This window comes from Sceloporus occidentalis, unplaced genomic scaffold, assembly GCF_023333645.1.
Source record: "Sceloporus occidentalis isolate IW3139 unplaced genomic scaffold, rSceOcc1.0.p SCAF_184, whole genome shotgun sequence".
In the NCBI taxonomy this organism is placed as follows: domain Eukaryota; kingdom Metazoa; phylum Chordata; class Lepidosauria; order Squamata; family Phrynosomatidae; genus Sceloporus; species Sceloporus occidentalis.
In genome coordinates this window covers 1,060,416-1,083,184 of record NW_028317164.1, presented here as the reverse complement: position 1 = coordinate 1,083,184, position 22,769 = coordinate 1,060,416, and the positions used below count along the sequence as shown (strand labels likewise).

General features: G+C 40.4%; 1 protein-coding gene across 1 annotated transcript in view; it reads left to right on the top strand.

The window, feature by feature from the left end:
• LOC149278689 (peroxisomal biogenesis factor 3-like) overlaps positions 1-21,854 on the top strand; it is a 131,431-nt gene extending 109,577 nt beyond the window's left edge. Inside the window, exons 8-12 of the mRNA XM_089501874.1 lie at positions 6,602-6,767; positions 19,132-19,202; positions 19,574-19,696; positions 21,102-21,189; positions 21,771-21,854. Of these exons, the coding sequence (XP_089358000.1) occupies positions 6,602-6,767; positions 19,132-19,202; positions 19,574-19,696; positions 21,102-21,189; positions 21,771-21,854 (532 nt within the window). The remainder of the gene's footprint in view (positions 1-6,601; positions 6,768-19,131; positions 19,203-19,573; positions 19,697-21,101; positions 21,190-21,770) is intronic.
• The last annotated feature ends 915 nt before the right edge of the window (positions 21,855-22,769 follow it).

The following is a 22,769-nucleotide window of genomic DNA, read 5'->3' as shown; positions in this document are numbered from 1 at the left end:
TAGATTGCTTTCTCCACCCGTTTAAAGCCATGACGGTCCTGGCACATTGATTGCCGCTAACCGGATGTTAGTACATGACGTGCCCGGACCGTCAATTGTCATCAAGGGGTTAAATTCATGCTGAAAGTGTTTTGGCATTTCATAGGAATCAGATTGATCTATCGACTTATTTCCCCATGTATAAGACACACCTTTTTTCAAAAAATGTGGGGTCTAAAAACTGGGTGCGTCTTATACAGTGGTTGTAGATTGTAGAGGGGCGGCACATTTCAGGGGAGCGTGTCAGGGTTTCGGCCTACCTGCACTGGCTTTCCTCCTCATGGCTCTCTGTTTGTTAGCACCCCCTTCCTCTTCCAACCTTTATGTCCCAGTTAACCCCTCCTCTTCCTGCTGGCTGTGACTATATTAACCAGCTAGTTCAGTTGCTGGTTGTAACCACCTTACCTATGGCTACGGCTGCAGCAACCTCCCGCAGATGCCGTCGGACCCTGCGCATGCGCAGGCCACTCCAATGATAGCCGACCATTTACTCCTGTGGCAGTATACGCATGTGCAGGCCATTTCTCCATCTATTTGTGCACTTGGCTTGGGGCGGGGTTATCTGCCTGGGGCCTATTTTAGGGCTCCTTAGCTGTCCGCTGGCTGCCTGTCAAAGAGATTCATTGCTTGTTCTCTGGGCTCTGCTCGTGCTTCTCAGTTATCCTGTTTGTTCTGGTTCTGACCTCGGCTACGTCTCACGGCTATCCTGACTTCACCAATCCTTGACCTCGGCTACGTCTCACGGCTATCCTGACTTCTCCAATCCTCGACCTCGGCTTTGTGGACTGCTTTACCCGTGTCCCAGACGCCTGTTCTGGTTCGTGTCTGGGTTCTGCACTGTGGATCCTCAGTTACTGATCCTGACCATTCCCGGCCGTTACACTGGTTGCCCTTTCGTGGTTCCGGACCTGTGAGTGTGTGCTTCCAGTGTTTGATTCTTGTGTATGACCCGGCCTGTCTGACTCCCATTCTGGTGCTGACTTCTGCCTGCTTTTGGACTACGTGGATTTCTGGACTCCTGACCTTGGCTCCTATGACTACCCGTTCTGGCTCCTGACCTTGGCTTGTTCTACGACCACCCGCTTGTCTTATGTTTTGGATTCTTGTTATTATTTTATTTTAATAAACATTTTACCTTGACGATATACTCATACACTCGCCTTCTCTCGAGACCCATATCAGTGACGTCAAACGTGTCCTCCAACGCCTCAGAGAGAATGGTTTATACTGCAAGTTGGAGAAATGCGAGTTCCATAAAAACCAGGTTGCATTTTTGGGCTATATTATTTCTGATAAAGGCTTTTCTATCGACCCTCAAAAGGTTTCTGCGGTACTTAATTGGCCTCGTCCTGTTTGTCTTCGGTCTGTCCTACGCCTCCTCGGTTTTGCTGATTATTACCGCAAATTCATACGCAACTTCTCTGATTTAGTCAAACCCATTACTGACCTCACCCAAAAAGATGGTGATCCTTTACGATGGCCTCTGGTTGCAATTCAGGCGTTTGAGGATTTGAAAAAAGCATTCGCATCCGCTCCCGTCTTGGTCCACCCAGACCCGACACTACCATTCATCCTGGAGGTAGATGCGTCTGAGACAGGAGTAGGCGCCCTTCTGTCTCAACGTCCTAAACCTGAAGGCCCGCTACACCCGTGTGGCTTCTTCTCTAAAAGACTCTCTCCAGCCGAATGCAACTACGAGATTGGTGATAGGGAACTTCTGGCTATAATTCTGGCACTCAAGGAATGGCGTCATCTTCTTGAGGGGACCACGACCCCTGTTTTGATTTTAACGGATCACAAGAATTTGACCTACCTCTCCGAGGCCAAAAGATTGACTCCTCGGCAAGCTCGGTGGGCCTTATTCCTTTCCAGGTTTAATTTTCTGGTATCTTATCTCCCGGGCTCGAAAAACGTACGTGCGGATGCTTTATCCCAACAATTGACTTCCTCTTCCAGAGAAGAAGTGCCTCCTACACCGATTATTCCTCCCGGTCGCATCCTGGCAAGCATCCCTACCAGTCTGACCTCCCCATTGGGGGAGAAAATCCTGGCTGCGCAAAATCAGGCTCCAACGTGCACACCGCCTGGCAAGTGCTACGTACCTGTTCCCCTCCGACATTCCTTGTTGCGCACTTACCATTGTTCCAAGGCCGCGGGCCACCCTGGTAAGAATCAAATGATTTGGGGTATGACCCGTCAGTTCTGGTGGCCCAAGATCCGTAATGATATTAAGGAATTTGTTGCCTCCTGCCAGACCTGTGCTCAAAGTAAAGATCTGAGGCATCTTCCTGTGGGTTTACTGCAACCTATTCCCAATGGGGAAAAGACCCTGGACACACATTTCCATGGACTTCATTGTGGAACTTCTTCCCTCCCAGAACAATACTGTCATTCTGATGGTAGTGGATCGGTTCTCCAAGATGTGCCACTGTATCCCACTTAAGAAACTCCTGTCTGTGCAAAAATTGGCAAACGTCTTTACGAGGGAGATCTTTAGGCTGCACGGAATACCTAAAGAAATAGTCTCGGATAGAGGGAGTCAGTTTGTGTCTCGCTTTTGGCGTGCCTTTTGTCTCCAGTTGGGGATACGCCTTTCCTTTTCCTCTGCCTACCACCCACAATCTAACGGAGCCGCAGAGCGCTCAAACCAGGGCTTGGAGCAGTACCTTCGTTGTTACATTTCGGATCATCAGAACAACTGGTCTGACCTGTTGCCTTGGGCGGAGTTTGCTCATAATAGCCATGTATCCACCGCCTTTCCTGGTAAACTACGGGATGTTGCATGCTATGCTACCCGATAGTTTTCCACCCCAGAGCATCCCTGCTCTCGAGGACCGTCTACGCGAACTCCGATCCATGTGGGCACGGGTCAAGGACTCACTGCAGTTATCAGCACGACGGTACGAGCTCCAGGCTGACCGCAAACGGTTTCCGGCTCCTTCCTACCAGGTCGGGGAGAGGGTTTGGTTATTTTCATACGCACTTCCCCTCTAAACCTGGTCCCTCCCCATGGGGGAGGGGTCGTTAGGGGAGGGGTACTGTCAGGGTTTCGGCCTACCTACACTGGCTTTCCTCCTCATGGCTCTCTGTTTGTTAGGCCGCACCCCCTTCCTCTTCCAACTTTTATGTCCAAGTTAACCCCTCCTCTTCCTGCAGGCTGTGACTATATTAACCAGCTAGTTCAGTTGCTGGTTGCCCTTTCGTGGTTCTGGACCTGTGAGTGTGTGCTTCCAGTGTTTGATTCTTGTGTATGACCCAGCCTGTCTGACTCCCATTCTGGTGCTGACTCCTGCCTGCTTTTGGACTACGTGGATTTCTGGACTCCTGACCTTGGCAAGTTGGAAAAATGCGAGTTCCATAAAAACCAGGTTGCATTTTTGGGCTATATTATTTCTGATAAGGGCTTTTCTATGGACCCTCAAAAGGTTTCTGCGGTACTTCATTGGCCTCGTCCTGTTTGTCTTCGGTCTGTCCTACGCTTCCTCGGTTTTGCTAATTATTACCACAAGTTCATACGCAACTTCTCTGATTTAGTCAAACCCATTACTGACCTCACCCAAAAAGATGGTGATCCTTTACGATGGCCTCTGGTTGCAATTCAGGCGTTTGAGGATTTGAAAAAAGCATTCGCGTCCGCTCCCGTCTTGGTCCACCCAGACCCGACACTACCATTCATCCTGGAGGTAGATGTGTCTGAGACAGGAGTAGGCGCCCTTCTGTCTCAACGTCCTAAACCTGAAGGCCCGCTACACCCGTGTGGCTTCTTCTCTAAAAGACTCTCTCCAGCCGAATGCAACTACGAGATTGGTGATAGGGAACTTCTGGCTATAATTCTGGCACTCAAGGAATGGCGTCATCTCCTTGAGGGGACCACGACACCTGTTTTGATTTTAACGGATCACAAGAATTTGACCTACCTCTCCGAGGCCAAAAGATTGACTCCTCGGCAATTATTTTATTTTAATAAACATTTTGACCAGTACCTTTTTGCCTCTATCCTGATTCACTGGTACCCTGACAGAGCGGCAAAAAATTCCGCCCCAAACGCCCATCAGCAGTTACCGTATTTGCTCGATTATAAGACAAGGTTTTTTTCAGAGCAAATGCTCTGAAAAATACCCCTCGTCTTCTAATCGGGGTCGTCTTCTAATCAGACCTCAAATAGAGGTCTGATTATGAGACTAAGATCCAGATCCCCCGCACCGCTGCAGGGGACCTGGATCCTCCTGTCTCCCCCCCCCATTTAACACCCACACACACTTACCGGTGCTTCCTGCTGTATTGCCGGGGCAGCGGATTGACGTCTACGCGATCCGCGTAGACAATGTCCGCTGCAGCCGGAAGGAGGTGTGGCTAGCAGTGGGGGTTGTCTGCGTCCGTCGCGCATACCTTCCCCGACTGATCTCTGACAGCCGGGGAAGGTATGCGCGACGGACGCAGACAAACCCCTGCTGCCAACTCCACCTCCTTCCGGCTGCAGCGGAAGGAGACGTCAACCCGCTGCCCCGGCAATACAGCAGGAAATTGAAAGCACCGGTAAGTGTGTGTGTGTGTGTGCGTGTGTGTGTGTGTTAAATGGGGGCATAGGACATTTCTGGAATGCCTTATACCCCTATATGCCACTCTGGCACTTAAGGGGTTAATAGGCATATTATGGGGCAGAGTGGCATATAGGGAGGTATAAGGCATTACAGGAGGCAGAGTGGCATTAAGGGGGCATTTAATAGAGCACTCTGCCTCCTGAAATGCCTTATACCTCCCTATATGCCACTCTGCCCCATAATATGCCTTTTAACCCCCTAAATGCCAGAGTGGCATATAGGGGTGTAAGGCATTTCTGGAGGCAGAGTGCTCTATACAATGCCTTTTAACTCCCTTAATGCCACTCTGCCTCCTGGAATGCCTTATACCTCCCTATATGCCACTTTGCCCCATAATATGCATTTTAACCCCCTAAATGCCAGAATGGGATATAGGGGTATAAGGCATTTCTGGAGGCAGAGTGGCACATAGGGGGTCAAAAGGCATGCCATGGGGCACAGTGGCATATAGAGGGTTAAAAGGCATATCATGGGCCACAGTGCCATATTGGTGTGGCAAGCCTGGGGGCAGATGTGCGTAACTCAATCATAGCTTTTATTTAAAAAAATAGTTTAGATGAATTAACATTTACTGGTAAAACTTTTTTCCTTTAGGGTCGTCTTATATTCAGGCTTTTTCTTTTTTTTCCTAAGTTAATATTCAGATTTTGGGGGGTCGTCTTATAATCAGGGTCGTCTTATAATCGAGCAAATACGGTACTACTTCCCAGTCCCTCCTTGCAGTCACACTGACGATTGAGCCTGCCCCTTTCTGCTTTCCAGTCCCTCCCTGCAGTCACACTGATTGGCCCTGCCCCTTTCCTTATAGCATCCACACTGCTCAGCAACTTATCTAACAGTAAGTATAAAATTAATATTTGGGCTGCTGAAAATTAGGGGAGGTGGTGGTCAATTTAGGGGCAGTTATGGCTAATGGGGTGTTTGGGGTTAATTTAGGGGCAGTTATGGTTGATGGGATCTTTAGGGTTCATTTAGGGGCAGTTATGGTTGATGGGGTCTTTCGGGTTAATTTACGGGCGGTTCATGGATGAGGATGATGAGTATGAATTTTATGATGAATAAAACTTGAGTTCAATAACTTTATTTAATACATTTTTTTTCAAATTTCGAGCCCCAAAATTAAGGTGCATCTTATACATGGGGAAATACGGTAGTTCTCAAATCCAGTATCGCCCAGGGTGAATCTTTACACTTTGGACAAGAATGGATGTCTAGAAAAGACATGAGGGATTGACTGTCATATAGCAATATCTGCGTTTTTCCCATTTAAAATCTAGTGCCATTCTTTACCCCTCGCTATTCAGCAGAGCTTTGCCCAGCATGGCTGACAGTTCCCTCAGTGACAAGGCAATTATATGCATGGAGAGCATTTTCAGATGCAACTAAAAGCAAGAGCATATTAATACATAAAGTAGGCCGATGGATCTCTAAGGCTATTACTGACGCATATCAGGCTGCAGGAAAATATCCAACATGAAGACTGAGAGCCAAACTAGGGCAGTTGCGACATTTGGGCAGAAAGGATTAAGGCTCTGGACTTGAAATGCAAGAAGTAAGGCACTGTGAAATCACATTTCATCTTCTGCAGAAGCAGCACTTGGAAGGAAGGTTATTCTGGCTGGGATTCTCTAATTCTGCTCCCTGCATCTATTATTATTTATTGTTTTTTATAGCACCATCAAATTCTGTAGCGCTGTACAATGGGTAGACAGGACATAACAAGTAGTATGTAACATAAATTGACTCACAGAGATAACAGGTGAGGAGGGCCCTGCTCAAATGAGTTTACAATCCCCAACAAGATTACTACAAGGAATAACAAATTCTTGAGATTTTTTTTCCTTGTTCATCTCTTGGAAACACATTCCCACCCAGTAAAGTTTTATGAAAGTATTATGAAACCTAGAACATGTGTGTACAAAGAAACTACTTTTTTCCCCATTTTTTTCTTCTTTACTCAGCTTGTCTCTGAAACACTCCGTCTCTCTCATTGAGTTGGAACAGAAAATCAATGACATTCGAAAGCAAATAGAAGACACAAAACCTCTGGGTCAGCAAGAAGTGGAGTTCAAGTCAAAGTTATGTCGCTATATGATGCCAGATGATGAGACTCCATTAAACTCTCAGGTAGTTTTTGTGTATGTAGACTACAATAGAAGTCGTCAGTTTAGTGGTGATGTTGTGTCTACGTTTCTGCTTAATGAAATATGGTCAATTCTAGGATATTTGACAGCGGCATTATCTACCTAGAGGGACACCTACGGAAAAGTGATTTTTGCTGCATATGTTTATTGAGACTATATAACACAGTTTGAAAACCAACCCTTTATCCTTTCACTGCCAGGATTTTTAGTACCTCAAACACTGGAACTATTTTTGCCATATGTCTGTTCATCATTTGGTATAAGTAATTTAGTAAAAACTAGAAAAAAATGTCCTATATTTTTTTCTCCTAATCCTCACAACATTAGTTACATTGACAAAATGTGAGGGCAACAATTAAAATGTCCTGATTTTAGAAATACTTTTCATATAGAGAATTTCAATACTTCCCTAGCAGTTATAGGGTCAATATTATAAGGTTTCAAATTTTAAATTTCGTATGCTGGGTTTGAAGTAATTTTGAAGCATGTATTTTTGCCAGGAGTATTTCGTCAGGAGAATTTGGATACTTTTTATGTAGTTGTAGCAATAATTTCTGGATGTTACAGGGGACAAGTTGCAACAAGCCAGTTACCATTTCCAAACATGAGATTTTCATGTTTTGCAAATAGAAATAAAAAAATAAGTTGCTCTGGGCTACTATGATCCACCCAGAGGTGATAAGGTTGAACCAAAAAGGGCAAAAGCAGGTCTAACACAGTTTTTCCCACTTGTGCCAAAAGGGAGTCTAGGCAGCCAGGTGGATCTAGGTGACTGTCCTTCCCCTGATATATGTTATAGGACAGCATATGGCATCCTTGGTAAATATGAGCAAAGAAGGTTGTGAAAAATTCTTTGTTTTAACCTTTTTATCTTTTCTTCAAACAATACACAAAACACAACACGTTTATCTAAAAAACTATTGAATATGTGTGCCACAATTATTAGCACTCTTTTAGTCAATACTTTGTGCTACCTTCTTTAGACAAGAAAACAACTGAGTCTTCTCCTATAATTCATGATGAATTTGAAGAATGCATGGAAAGGGATCTGAGACCATTCCTCCATACAGAATCTCTCCAGATCCTTCAAATTTCTAGTTCAACGCTGGTGGGCTCTCCTCAGTTCACAGGTTTTCTTTGTAGTTTAAGTCAGGGGACTGATGTGGCCATGGTAGGACCTTGCTTTTATGGTCAGTAGACAATTTTTGTATCTATTTTGATGTATGTTTAGGATCATTGCCCTGCTAGAAAAACCATGCCCCATTATAAGCTTTCAGGCAGTTGTTGATGAGTCCATGTATGTACCAAAAACAAGTAAAAGTGCATAAAGCCAGATCACCCTTGATAAAGGCATGTTTGCCTATATATGCATGTAAGTGCTTTATACACTTTTATTTGTTTTTGGTAATAGAAATGTTATATTTTTGGTGGACGTGATGACGTGAGAACGTGTGTGTGATCCGCAGCGGGGGGCGGAGCGCTGGGCTGCAACGACGACGAGGACGGTGTGGTGAGGCACGGGAGCGGCGGCCGCGATGCGGCTGTGAAATGGACACGGCACAGCACAGTCTTGGAGGTATGGAGAGGAGGCTGCGGCCGCGAGGAGGGTCTCCCGATCCCCTTCACCACGCGGGATGGATCCCGGAGTGGCAGGGAGAGGGGGCCGCTTTCTGGAGAACACTCGGGCAAAGAGCCGGTGGGCGATGCCCATGAGATGCTGTACCCTCTATGGATCAACCGCAGAAACACGCTCTCAGCTGCTATATAAGCACGAATGTACGCGCGTATGCACGCCGTTTAGGCGCCACAACATCAAACCACTCCCCCTCCCTTCGTGCTTAAAATGGAGCAATTCTGTTTCTCATTTCCTTCAAATCGTGAGTAATGAATGCTGTTTGTCATGAAGGACAAATTGGTAAATTATTTTAACTACCATAACTACAATTACAATCTAAGCCTAAGATTATAGAAAGTCTGAGTAAAAGAGAGAAATCTCCGCTTGTGATAAAATGTAATTTATAGTATATGTATATAGAGTAATTTCTATATACATTACACCGATTGAAATATCTGAAATTAATATATAAAGAAGTATGGAGGGGGAAGTGTTAAAGCATTAATGACATTCAAACTGTGTACTTATGGACACCATTTATGGACACCAACACCTATTACTCTAAATCAGAATGGTTAACACTATATGAATAAGGAGAGGAAGAGTTGTGATGCTATAGGAATTGGAAACAAATATATATTAACTATTTGTTAAACATTAAGTAGATGGGGGGGAGTGGAGAGGAGAATGAATCAAATATATATCGGAAATGGGTCCAAAAAAAGACAAAGAAAAAGACAAAGCCCTAGCACAAGACAAAAAACAAGAAAAAGGCAAACCTATAAATGATTACTATCATCCAAAGACATATAGCCAAGACAACCTACAAATAAATAGAAGACTAACAATGGATGAACGCAGAGAATCCTTACAAATGACCAAAATTCAAGATCAAAGTAGCGATGAAGAATCACTACCTGTATTAATAAATAATCTCTATAAAAAAATTTACATTTATATCGAATCAAGTACTTGTGAAATCAAAGAAGATGTAGCTAAAATATCTGAAGCATTAAAAACACAAGAAGATGCAATAACAAAAGTAAAAGAAGAACAAATGGTTATACAATCAGAAAATATAAAGTTAAATACAAAGGTCAGAGTCTTGGAAAAAAAACTAAACAATATGGAAGATAATCATGGAAGAAATAATATTCGTATAAGAGGAATTCCAGAATCAATTTCTCAAGAACAACTTGAAACGTATTTAATAGACCTTCTATAAGATACCCTCAAAATACAGGCATTAGAATATATACCGATGGAGACCTTCTACAGAATAAGAAAGCCTAACCAAATAAGTAAAGATCTACCTAGAGATGTCTTTGTCAGATTTACAAACTGCTACATAGAGGAATAAGGGAGAAAACAACATTATCCGAAAAGTGTAAAGACTTAAAATTCTACCCAGATATCCCTCCATATATAAGAAAAGAAAGGAAAAAGTTCCAAGAACTTAAGACAAAAAAATATAGAATATAGATGGGGATTTCCTATTAGCCTTAAAATTCTGTATGAAGGTACTACGGTTATTATAAATGATGTGGAAACTGGTATAGAAAAATAAAAAAAATGGGGTTTCCTATAAGATATGTATGTATACATGTTAATACACTAATAGATAGATAGATACACTTAATAAGCATTGCTACAATAAATATTTATTACACATACACTTATAGTAATTGATAACTGAGGTTAGTTTTTTTTTATCTCACGATATTATTACACATGAAGATAACAAGAAAAATTATAATATACACTTAATTTTGAATATTCCTTATTTAAAATATACATTAATATTACCTATTATATTCATTTTTTTTTTTCACTATATTTATCTCACAATATTTTTATACGCGAAGATAACAAGGTATATTATAATTAATATACACTCACTTTTTAATATATTTTATTTAAAACATATACACTTATATTATCACTTATTATATTTTTTCATCTTTTTCACTATAAAAATATGACACATTGTCAAATAGATATAATTACACTAAAGACATTGTATAAACAAATGTCATTAATTATAGCGCACATCACGGCGTCACATAATTTCTTCGTTTTTTTTTCTTTTTCTCTTTTTACATTATATATGTCAGACAAGCCGGGATCATACACGAGAATACAGAATCAAAACGCTATCTGGGTACTAGCACAGGGCATAGACAACCAACAGAAGGCAATGTCAGACAGAACTGAGGAGGTTTAAATAGGAACCGCAGAGGAAGTTCAAATCTCCCGCCAAACCTCATGACGTCACTTCCAATGTCCGGGAATCGCCACCATCATGGTTGTGGCGTAATCTCCCCTCATATTGGGAGTTCGCCACTAGAGCCGGACGCCGAAGCCGGACGCCGTGTTCCAGGAGGTCTGCCTCTCCTGCGCGGCAGTTCAGAATACGACGGCGGAAGCGGCACCGCATTGGAGGGCAGCCTCCCTCTCCTGCGAGGCGGCTGCTGCGGTGGTAGCCATGCGTTGGAGGGGGGTCTCCCTCTCCTGCCTGGCGGCTCTGGTGGCCGTGCGTTGGAGCGGGGTCTCCCTCTGCTGCGTGGCGGCTCCGGTGGCCGTGCATTGGAGGGGGGTCTCCCTCTCCTGTGTGGCGGCTGCGGAGGCAACGTGGGACCCGGGGGCAGGTAAGTAACAATATATATAAATATAAAGTGTATCATGGATTTAAATAAATATCGGTGTTAATAAGTTATAAGCTCTACTCGAATATATAAGGAGCCCATATATAAGATCTCTTTAGATATAATGACAAATCGTGATAAATCATTACAAATTATGTATTGGATTGTTAGAGGCTTAATGTTATTTACATATTAATTGTTGTCAAATAGATTGACAATTGCCCTAGTTTCTGGTCATCTCCTTCCTATTATTTCCTTTTTCCTATATTCCACTTCTTTCCTTGTTCTCCTGTTCTCCTTTCTTTCCCTCTTCTCCCCCCCCTCTTTTCCTCTCCTGTGGCACCCTTATTCTCCTCCTCTGCTACTTATTCTCCTCCTCTCCCTTAAATGAGGGGGGGGAGGGTAAATAGTGGAAACTTAAAATAGACAGTATGCCTTAACTCTTAAAACTCCGTATGGAAAAGACACCTGTACTTACAACAGGATGGATTTTAAGATAGAGAATCTTAAAATGGATAAATGCATGTTAGTGTGTAGAATTAATGTTATTTAAAAAAAAAAGTTTGAAACAATATAACGGTATCATTTAGAAAATATGATAAATTACAAAAATGGTTACTTCTTTAAAATTAATGTCATGGAATGTACAAGGGTTGAATAGTCCACAAAAAAGAAATTATCTGTACGAAACACTTCAGAAGAAAGTAGACATAGCTTTAATACAAGAAACCCACTAGGTAATGAACCCGCAAAGATTATGGAAATATAGTACCTTTTCTGAGATATTTTATTCAAATTTGGAAATTTTGATTTGTAAAATAAATGATATAATTTATACCTTTGTTAATATCTATGCACCTAATAAGAAACCTTCCAAATTTGTAAGAAAATTTCATATAAGAGTACAACAATTAAAAAAAGGAATTTTATAAATGGGAGGTGATTTTAATTGCATTATAGACCCAGAAAAAGATAAAAGCATACCCCAATCCGCATCTCTAGATCCACACATAAGATCAGAAGCAAGGAATATAAGAAAATTTATAGAAGACAATTTATTATATGATATATGGAGAGTTCTTCACCCAAAAGAGAAAGATTTCTCTTTTTTTCCCAACCACACACCTCATATTCTAGAATTGATTTTGTATTAACTGAATTAGAAAGCTTATGCTCAATTACAAATTCTAATATAGGACAAATAACTTGGTCGGATCATGCTCCGATATTTATAGAATTTAAGAATAATAAACATTACAAAATCAATCATAGATGGAGGTTGAATGATTCATTATTAAATAAGGAAGAAATTCGGGAAAATCTGATTAATCAAGCTAATCTATTTATGGGAAAAAACAACAATGGCGAAGTTTCCAAACTAACGCTTTGGAACACATTCAAGTGTTTTATGCGGGGATGTTTAATAGAAGCAAGCTCCATTATATCCGGGTGAAATAATCCACCCGGATCAAGCGGGCTTTATAAAAGATAGAACTTTAACTGATAATACCCGTAAAATAATAAACCTTATAGATCTATCTATCAAGAATCCTATCTACACTGCATTTGTGGCACTTGATGCCAAAAAAGCCTTTGACCGGGTGGATTGGCAATTTCTTTCAGAAACGATGGAAGCGTTTGGTATATCAGGGCAATTTAGAAATAATGTCCTAGCGCTTTATAAATCTCCTTCTGCTCAAATAACAGGACCCATGTTTACCTCAAATGGTTTTAGAATAGGCAATGGAACAAGACAGGGCTGCCCTTTAGCCCCTTTACTATACGTTCTATCAATTGAACCACTAGCCCAAGCAATAAGAAACTCATCAGAGATAATAGGAATTAAAACGAAACAGAAGGAATTTAAGATAACTTTATTCGCAGACGATATCATCCTGACACTACCTCAGCCCGAAAAATCGATAAAATATGTGTTAGAAGTGATTAAAGAATATGGTAATCTTTTGAATTATAAACTTAATATCAATAAAACTCAAATTATCTCAATTCACCAAACCGAGGAACAAGCTAGATTGATGAGATCGTATATTAATGTGGACTGGAATAATAGTTCTCTAGATTATTTAGGCATTAAATTAAAATATAATCTTAAAGAAATGATTAGATTGAATTATCTAGTAGCAATAAATAAAATGAAAAAAAAAACTACAGGATTGGAAGGGACTTGAAATATCGTGGCTGGGGAGATTAAACGCAATCAACACCTACTACATTCCTAAAATATTATATATTCTAAGAGCAATTCCGTTGAGAGTCCCCTATTCAATTCTCTCCCAAATACAAAAATTAATAACATCAATTATTTGGCAAAATAAGATCCCGAGAATTTCCTTTAAAAACTTAATAAAGAGTACACAAACTGGAGGTCTCTCACTACCTAATATAAAAGATTTACATGAAATTTGTATGTTCACCCATTTTCTTCTATGGGATAAACCGAAAAACGATAATACTGCATGGTTTACTATCGAAAAAGAAAATATAAACCCTCTACATCTTTACTATATTGTATGGATAAATCATGATATAACGAAGAATATAAAAAACGACAACTTGGTGATCAAAGATTTAATAATATCTGTAAATAAATGGAAAACAAACATGAAAGTTAAGAAAGGTGTTCTATACTCTGCTCCAATTAAAATATTAACAAATTATATAAAAGATCTAAATTTAAACAAATGGAGTCAATTAAATATAAGATATATATCAGATCTTTATGATTCTGAAATATTGTTATCATGGCCTCTCTTGAGAGAGAAATGGAAGCTGCCCAACACTGAAATATATAATTATATAAGAATTAAACATTTTCTTCAATTGGTAGGAACCATAAGATCTACATTGTTTGAAGAATTTTTTAGTAAACAACATAAATCGAGATTAATCCATAAAGTTAAAGTGTTGAAAGAAAGCTTAAAATCAGAAGACCCCTTACTTAATAAAGAAAAATGGGGAAAAGAAACTGGTGAAATATATTCAAAAGAAGAAGGCTACAAGCCTATAATGACATTAAGAAATACTCACACTGCTTGAACATGCATGAATTATACTATAACATTGTACATAGATGGTACAGAACCCCAGTCCAAATATCAAAGTTTGATAAAAATACCGTATTTGCCACTGTGCCCCATGGTATGCCTTTTGACCCCCTATGTGCCACTCTGCCTCCAGAAATGCCTTATACCCCTATATCCCATTCTGGCATTTAGGGGGTTAAAATGCATATTATGGGGCAGAGTGGCATATAGGGAGGTATAAGGCATTTCAGGAGGCAGAGTGGCATTAAGGGAGTTAAAAGGCATTGTATAGAGCACTCTGCCTCCAGAAATGCCTTATACCCCTATATGCCACTCTGGCATTTAGGGGGTTAAAAGGCATATTATGGGGCAGAGTGGCATATAGGGAGGTATAAGGCATTTCAGGAGGCAGAGTGCTCTATTAAATGCCCCTTTAACACCACTCTGCCTCCTGAAATGCCTTATACCTCCCTATATGCCACTCTTCCCCATAATATGCCTTTTAACCCCCTAAGTGCCAGAGTGGCATATAGGGGTATAAGGCATTCCAGAAATGCCCTATGCCCCCATTTAACACACACATACACACGCGCACACACACTTACCGGGCTTCCAATTTCCTGCTGTATTGCCGGGGCAGCGGGTTGACGTCTCCTTCCACTGCAGCCGGAAGGAGGTGGAGTTGGCAGCGGGGGTTTGTCTGCGTCCGTCGCGGATACCTTCCCCGGCTGTCAGAGATCAGAGTTCCCCACACCGGTGCGGGAACACTGATCTCTGACAGCCGGGTAAGGTATCCGCGACGGGCGCAGACAAACCCCCGCTGCCAACTCCACCTCCTTCCGGCTGCAGCGGAAGGAGACGTCAACCAGCTGCCCCGGCAATACAGCAGGAAGTGTGTGTGGGGGGGTGTTAAATGGGGGGGGGAGACAGGAGGATCCAGGTCCCCTTCAGCGGTGCGCGGGATCTGGATCTTAGTCTCATAATCAGACCTCTATTTGAGGTCTGATTAGAAGACGACCCCGATTAGAAGACGAGGGGTATTTTTCAGAGCATTTGCTCTGAAAAAAACCTTGTCTTATAATCGAGCAAATACAGTACTTCAAGGCAGTGCTGGAGATGCAGAAAAAAAGAAGGTACTATTTACCATATGTGGTGGGAATGTGAGGAGGTAGGGGTAATATTAAAAACTCTCTTTGAGGTAATTAATAAGATATTGCAATGTAAAATAGATTCATCTCCTCAAACATTTTTATTCCATATGGGTATTACTAAGCTACATAAAACACAAAAAAACTTACTAGTACTAGTTATTAGCTTATAAGTTACTCATTGCTAGGAACTAGAAAAAACAGGTAGAATACTCTGGGAAGAGATCTTTACGCAAATTCAGTTCCAGTGCAAGATGGAAGAGGGATACTATATAAGTATCGGTAGAAAGCTGACTTATATAGATATATGGTCCCCATGGATATCTTATGTACATTCTTATATAAAAGTAACAAAATAAATAGATAAACATCAAAAAGATTTATTAATAAAAAAAAAAAAAATGATACCAAAACTTCTATTTGTTATATGTTTGATGAATGTTGGACGATTAGATATTTGTTCATTATATACCTTATAGATAACTAATTAAGACACAAGGGTAACCTAAATGGATAAGAGTTGTCAGAAATATATTTTTATGTTTAGGTATAGTAACATAGTAACATAGTAACATAGTTCATAAGGTTGAAAAAAGACCAAAGTCCATCAAGTTCAACCTATATACATATTGTGTCCCTACTGTGTTGATCCAGAGGAAGGCAAAAAAACCCTTATGAAGCAGATGCCAATTGCCCCATACCAGGGGGAAAATTCCTTCCCGACTCCAAATATGGCAATCAGAATAAATCCCTGGATCAACGTTCTGTCCCTATTAATCTAATATCCATAACTTGTAATATTATTGCTTTCAAGAAACACGTCCAGGCTCCTTTTGAACTCTTTTATTGAGTTTACCATAACCACTTCCTCTGGCAGAGAGTTCCATAATCTCACCGCTCTTACTGTAAAGAACCCCCGTCTGTGCTGGTGTATAAGTTGGCATAATACATTTTGTAGACACCATTATATAATATTACCCTGAATAAACAAGAAATATTATAAATATAAGGTGCAGACTATATTTATGTATTATGCGTTACTATGTCTTACTAATATATTTATGTATTTATAAATGTATTTGTATGTTTATATTAAAATAAAAAAAATAAAAAAAATGTATATATCGTGTTATGATGGAGTTATATTTTTTACTATTTAGCGATTGTGTTATGCATTTTTTGAGTTCAACTCCCTTCCATGAGATTAGTCTGTAATTTAACCTGTTGGGCACAGGTGGGAGTTTATTCAACTTTTTTGCCTTATTATCTCAACATATTCTTTCATTTTGCTGTGCCACTTGGTCTATATTATTTTGCCATGTATTCTAACAAAGTGTCCAGGTCCTTTGGCAGAAAAACAGCCACAAAACATTAAAGAACCACTACCATATTTAACCGTCAGCATGAGGTACTTTTCCATATGGCTACGGCTCCAAACCCACATCTGGTGTTTATTGCCAAAAAGCTATATTTTGGTTTCATCTGACGATAGGACCCAATCCCATTTGATCTTCCAGTAGTGTCTATCTAACTGAAGACGGTTTAGCTTGGATGAAAGTAGCAGCTGTTTTCTTGAAACCGTTCCTAACAACTTGTGGTGATATAGGTGATGTCCGATTGTAGTTGTGGAGACTTTCTGATGCAACTAACGTCTCCAATTCTCCAGCAGTGACTTGGAGTGTTTTGGCCACTGGAACCATCCTCTTTACAGTGCATGAGACAATATAGACACACATCCTCTTCCAGTTTAATTCATAACATTTTCAGTTGACTGGAACATATACATTTTTTGTCCTGATGGTAGAAATTGGCATTTTGAATGTAATCGCTATTTAAAAAAAAAAAAACATTTACCATTTTGTGACACTCAACAACCTTTTGCTGCACATCACAGCTATATTCCTTGATCTTACCCATTTTGATGAATGGGTTTTTGGCCTATGTGTTACCTAATATTTCTACCTCTGTGAAACAGGTTACAGTTGAACAATTTTCTGTTCCTAGCCACCCAGGTGTTCTAAAAAATGTAAAATATCACTGGTAATTGTCACGCACAGCGTAAGGTAGAACCTGTAATCAGGTAGAACAGCGTGTGCAAGTCCCAAAGACAGAACACCAGAGTCCAGTATAGAATAACCAATGAGCAAGCCAGGGTCAGGAAGCCAGAAGTCAGGATCGTTGCAGGGTAAGCCGAGGTCAGGAAGCCAGAAGTCAGAATAGTCGTAATGTAAGCCGGAGTCAGATGCCAGGAATCAATAACAGGAACGCGTACTGGGATGACACTATACAAATAGGTACAACCATCAGAAGGCAAGGTGAATGGTTTCTGAGGCTCTTAAATAGAAAGAGGAAGTGCAGACTTCAATTAGCATTCTCCCGCCATAAATTCAAAATGCCGTTACGTCACTTCCGGTCCGCGGCCATCTTGGGGTTGGCGAGACCTCAAATTACGAAAAGGACCGGTAGTACCGGCTGGCGCCACTAGGTGGCGTGCGGAAGAGCGCGTACGCGCGGCAGGACCAGACCAGGATTCAGAAGGCGGCGGCTGCCGTGTGGAGTTGTGGGGTCTTCCCCGTCCTCGCGGCGGCAGAAGCTGTCTTGCGGAGGAGGGGGGTCTTCCTCTCCTCCGCGGCGGTTGAAGCTGCTGTGGTAGGGCGGGGGGTCTCCCCCTTCTCCTCGGCAGCTGTGGCTGTTGCGGTAAGGTGGGGGGTCTCCCCCTCCTCCGTGGCGGCTGAGGTTGCTGCGGCAAGGTGGGGGGTCTCCCCCTCTTCCGTGGCGGCTGATGCTGCTGCGGCAAGGTGGGGGGTCTCCCCCTCTTCCGTGGCGGCTGAAGATCCGCGGACCCGGAGGGACCGGCAGCCAGGTACGTTACAGTAATATATTTAAATTATATTTTTCTCATATTTATAGGGGTGCTAATAATTGTGGTATAGATATATTTAAAAAAAAAAAATTAAAATTTGGGATAATGCATTGTTTATTTTGCAATTGTTTGATGTCCATGAGAGCAGTATACTTCTGTGTATTGTTTAAAGAAAACATCAAAAGGTGAAACAATAAAGACAATTTTTCACAGCCTTCTTTGCTCATATTTACCAAGGGTGCCAATTTGTGGAGGACACTGTAGATGGGGGAAAAACAAATGAATTTTCTCATTGGTATCAATATCCCATCAGGATCCCAGGAGTTATAACAAATTTGGGACAGGGACGGGTTCCCTTCAACTCATTTTAGAGACATCTGACAGAATAGTTAACGCTTCTTCTGCACTGTAGAAAAAAAACAACTTTTTTAAAACTCAATTCCCTCTAACCATCCACCAATCCAAAAATAATAATAAAATTATTTTCTTATATAAAGATGGGGGACAAGGGAATGGTTAAAGGAAATGGAGCAAATGTGGATAAAATGGTATAACAGGCTTCAAGATGTTTTTAACCACACTAACCGACACTATACACTTTATCTCTCCTCCAGATCACAAATGATTGTGCTATTTTTTACAGTTATACTTTTTTCAGGATGCTGCATATAAGCCATTTATATGTGTTTTCTGTTTGTTATCTTAGCCCATTCTACTACACAAACACAAACTGACTCCTTATACTTATACTTATATATACTTATAGTTATCCTTATACTGTCTTGTGGTAAACAATAAAATGGCTCCGTAAGCCAGGCCCTGATTGATGAATACCTATGGAGGAGCGGACTTCATTAGCCTTTCTGTAAAGAATCAGGTCAGTGTGGTGTTTGAGCAGGGAAAGTCACCCACTATACCACATGACTGGCAACAATGGCAGTGTAGCAAACCTCTATTACTGTATACTGCACTGTATTTTATGCTGAATGTGAAAAATATTTATTTTTTACGGGACTTCCCCTTTAATAACAGGCATTTGGACTGACAGAAAAAGATGCCACAACAATAAGACTACTGAATGAAACTCGTGACATGCTGGAAAGGTAAGGAGTTTTTTGGGGTTTTTTTAAGATTACATGTATGGTATTATGTAACATGCATATCATTCCTTCTTTCGATTTATAATCACAAATAGTATTTATAAACATTTTAGTTTCATTCATACATTTATTTAACTACTTGCTAGGGACCCTTGACATTATTAGTTGTTATTGAACAGTGCGGAACCTCTGAGTAATTGGTAAAATGCTAAAACTTTATTAAGAGCCATACTTATTACAGCAAAACCAGTTTGCAGCAATAAATATTGGTTTAAACGACTTAAAGTCCATTTACAAATTCTATGCATCTGTGTAGTAATGTATATATTTTTATCTGTATAAAAGTGCAGTGTGCATTACCATTGCTTTCACAGCAAGGACTTCAACACGGTATTGAACTCATGCTTGAGTCAAGGTTTTATAAGGCTTCTTGGCAGCATTGCAGAGTTCTTTCAACCTAATCAGCGAGAAGTGAACCAGATCAGACCAGTGAACAGGTACATTTTAATCTTTACCAGGGGAAAAACAAAATATTTTTAGTTAAACATCAATTTAATTTGGTAGTAACTGATAAATGAGATGAGACTAGCACATATTTTAGAAGCCAACTCTGATGGTAAATGTATGGTTTTTATATTTACAAGAATAGAAATTCATATGTAAGTGCCTTTATATGACTAAACCAATTAGCAATTAGCTGATGACAGAGATCCTAACTAGTTGCAATTCTTTTGTAATTGCTTTTACTCTATATGTTTTACTTGTACATTTGATAAAACTTGTCAAATAAAAAAAAACTAATGTCCAATACAGGATTGTCTAGAAAATATCATGCACTGCATCCAAAACCTGAAAATTTCCCAATGCTAGTTTAAGGGACAATCCAGAGATCCCTTTAAGTTTTCATTTGGTACCCTGTTCATCCCCATATGCATTTGCCTATTTCCTCACTCCTAGCTCCTAAACTTGTTGTGTTTAGCCAACACGCCCATATGCAGAAAGGACTTTTTATTTTATTTTTTAAACTGCTTTATACAGCCATTCTTCTATTCAGGGCTGCATTGTATATTTGCATGTCCCTTTATTATTATTTTCTGCTTACAATCCTTAATCCTTGGGCTCTTTTTGGGTTGCTGTTTGGCACATGACCTAACAAACATACTACCTCTGTATTATGCAATTGCTGACATTTGTTAATGCAAGATTTATCTTTACTACCCATTGGAGACAAGATATCCCCCTCTATTATACCTACATGAGCACTGCATAGAAGCAAATAAATAAGACTCATTCACGAGACATAACATTTACAATTACATATGTTATGAGCACTTGTCAGTTACATTACTAACCTAAATGTAAGTTGTGCAAAATAAGTCTGCCGCTACACATCACATGGACAAAAAAAATCTTGCCTTTACATTGCATTGTAAGTTTCCTTATATAAAGAGTAATGTGAATGTTCAGGTGAGCAATAGACTACATTAAAAGGCTATTGACAATCTCAAAGGCTTCCCGGAAGCTTTGTTTAGTGAACATTTTAAAGCTTGCTGACTTTAAAGAATCTCTTTGCAGAATCTCAATCTTACAAAGCAATTAATGCTATTGTGGTAACTCTGTGAGTTTACCTGGAAACTAGAAACGTTGCATAGTACTCTACACTATATGACCAAGAGTGTGTGGACACCTAACCATCACACCCATATGACCTCTTCAGTACAACTCATTCTACTGCCAACGTTTGTCTATGGAGATGGCATGTCTATGCAGTTGATCTTAGTTATTAACAAATGGGCGTGGCTGAAACAGCTAAACTCAATAATTGGGGTGGGGGGCACATACATTTGGTCATATAGTGTAGCTTATTTCCATCTCACGTGTATTTTTTCTCTTGCTTTTCAGCATTGGTCTGCCTGTAGCCAAAATTATTCCAATAGTAAATGGACAAATACACTCCATATGCAGTGAAATGACTAATCACTTTATTCAGGTAAGTTTCATATAAAAAAAACCCCCTTAATTTCTTTTCATTCTGACCTGCGCTTAAATTTCCTATTAGGAAGTCAGTTCTTAACCCCTTTTCACCCCTCAGGACATACCAGTATGTTTCTTAAAGCTGTACCAAGTCTCCCATTGAAAGACTGGACCCCTCCCTTGTTGGTAGCTATTGAGCACCCACCAGATGTTCACTTGAGGACAGGAGGAACTCAGCATGGTCTTTACTATACCCTGCTGTGATTTCCGATTGCTCTCCGAGCTGGCTGATCAGCAATGCAGGGCTATCAAGCCCAGACAGAAAAGGGAGAGGAACAAAAAAGTTGAATAAATTAAGGGAAAATGAAATATAAATAAAATTAAAATATTGGGAATGCAGTAATGTCACCATAAATTATGTTTCATTATATGGGGTTTTTTAGCACTAAAAATTGAGATGTATAATTTGTGTGGCGGATCAGGGGAAAATTTCAAATGCTTACTTTCATGAAATGTGGCATTTACACAGCAGATGGGTCAACAATCTATGGGTGTGCAGAAGCAATAACATATTTATTGTGTATGATCACTTTTTAGGACCTTCTGCTTATGGAGCAAGTGAAAGACTTTGCTGCTAATGTGTATGAGGCTTTCAGCACACCACAGCAACTAGAAAAATAATGGATAACACATTTTTTAATAAATATCCGGGACATCAATGTTAACAAAGTGCATATGGCATTTCTTTTCATTCAAGCAATGCAAGATTTTTCTGTCCTGACCTGAAGATTCGGGAGTCATTTGCCTCATGTTATTTCATTTAGGTTTTATTATACAATAAACTTGTGCAATTTCGAAAGCATTATAGTTTGTTCCTAATTTTCCAAACAATGCAAGATAATGTGTATGCATACATACCATTAACGTGTTTATTAACGTGTTTATTAACAATAAAAGGCAAGAATTAAATCTTTTCTCAATTTAAGTTCTATGTTGCCAAACTTAATTACAGACTTTCAATGCCTCTTGATTAAAGCGTACAAGAATACGCTATTGTTCAGTTCATCGGTTCACCTGTATGAGTTGTAGACAAAGGTCTTGAGAACCCATTTTAAGAACTTTTTGAGGCAACAATAATGATGATAAAAAAAGTTCTTGACGTTGCTGTTCCAAATGATTGTCCTGCTCTTTCAAGTTTCTTTATGTGGAAGTTAAATAAAACATGAATATCACTTAATTTTAAAATTGTAGTTAAAAGAATTTTCATTGTTTGTTTTCAGTATAATGGAAGGTAAAGCTTTGTAGTAGAGGACTGCATTAGGAGGTGGGTCCCGCCAATAAAAACTTGCAGGCATGGGCGGTCTTGCTGGTGTTACGGGCGGGAGCAGACGGTCAGGCACTGTACCTGCGGGTCCCGGTAATCCTGCGCAGTCCCGCAAGGCTGCCTTTGCACTGCTCCCTTACAGTATCTCTTCTTTTGCTCCGCGTCACGTGATGTCACGTGATGTGACGTCACTTCCCGTGACTCTGCCTTGTTCCTGGGCGGAGCAAGAGAAGAGACGCTGTGAGGGAGCAACTTGAGGGCAGCCTTGCGGG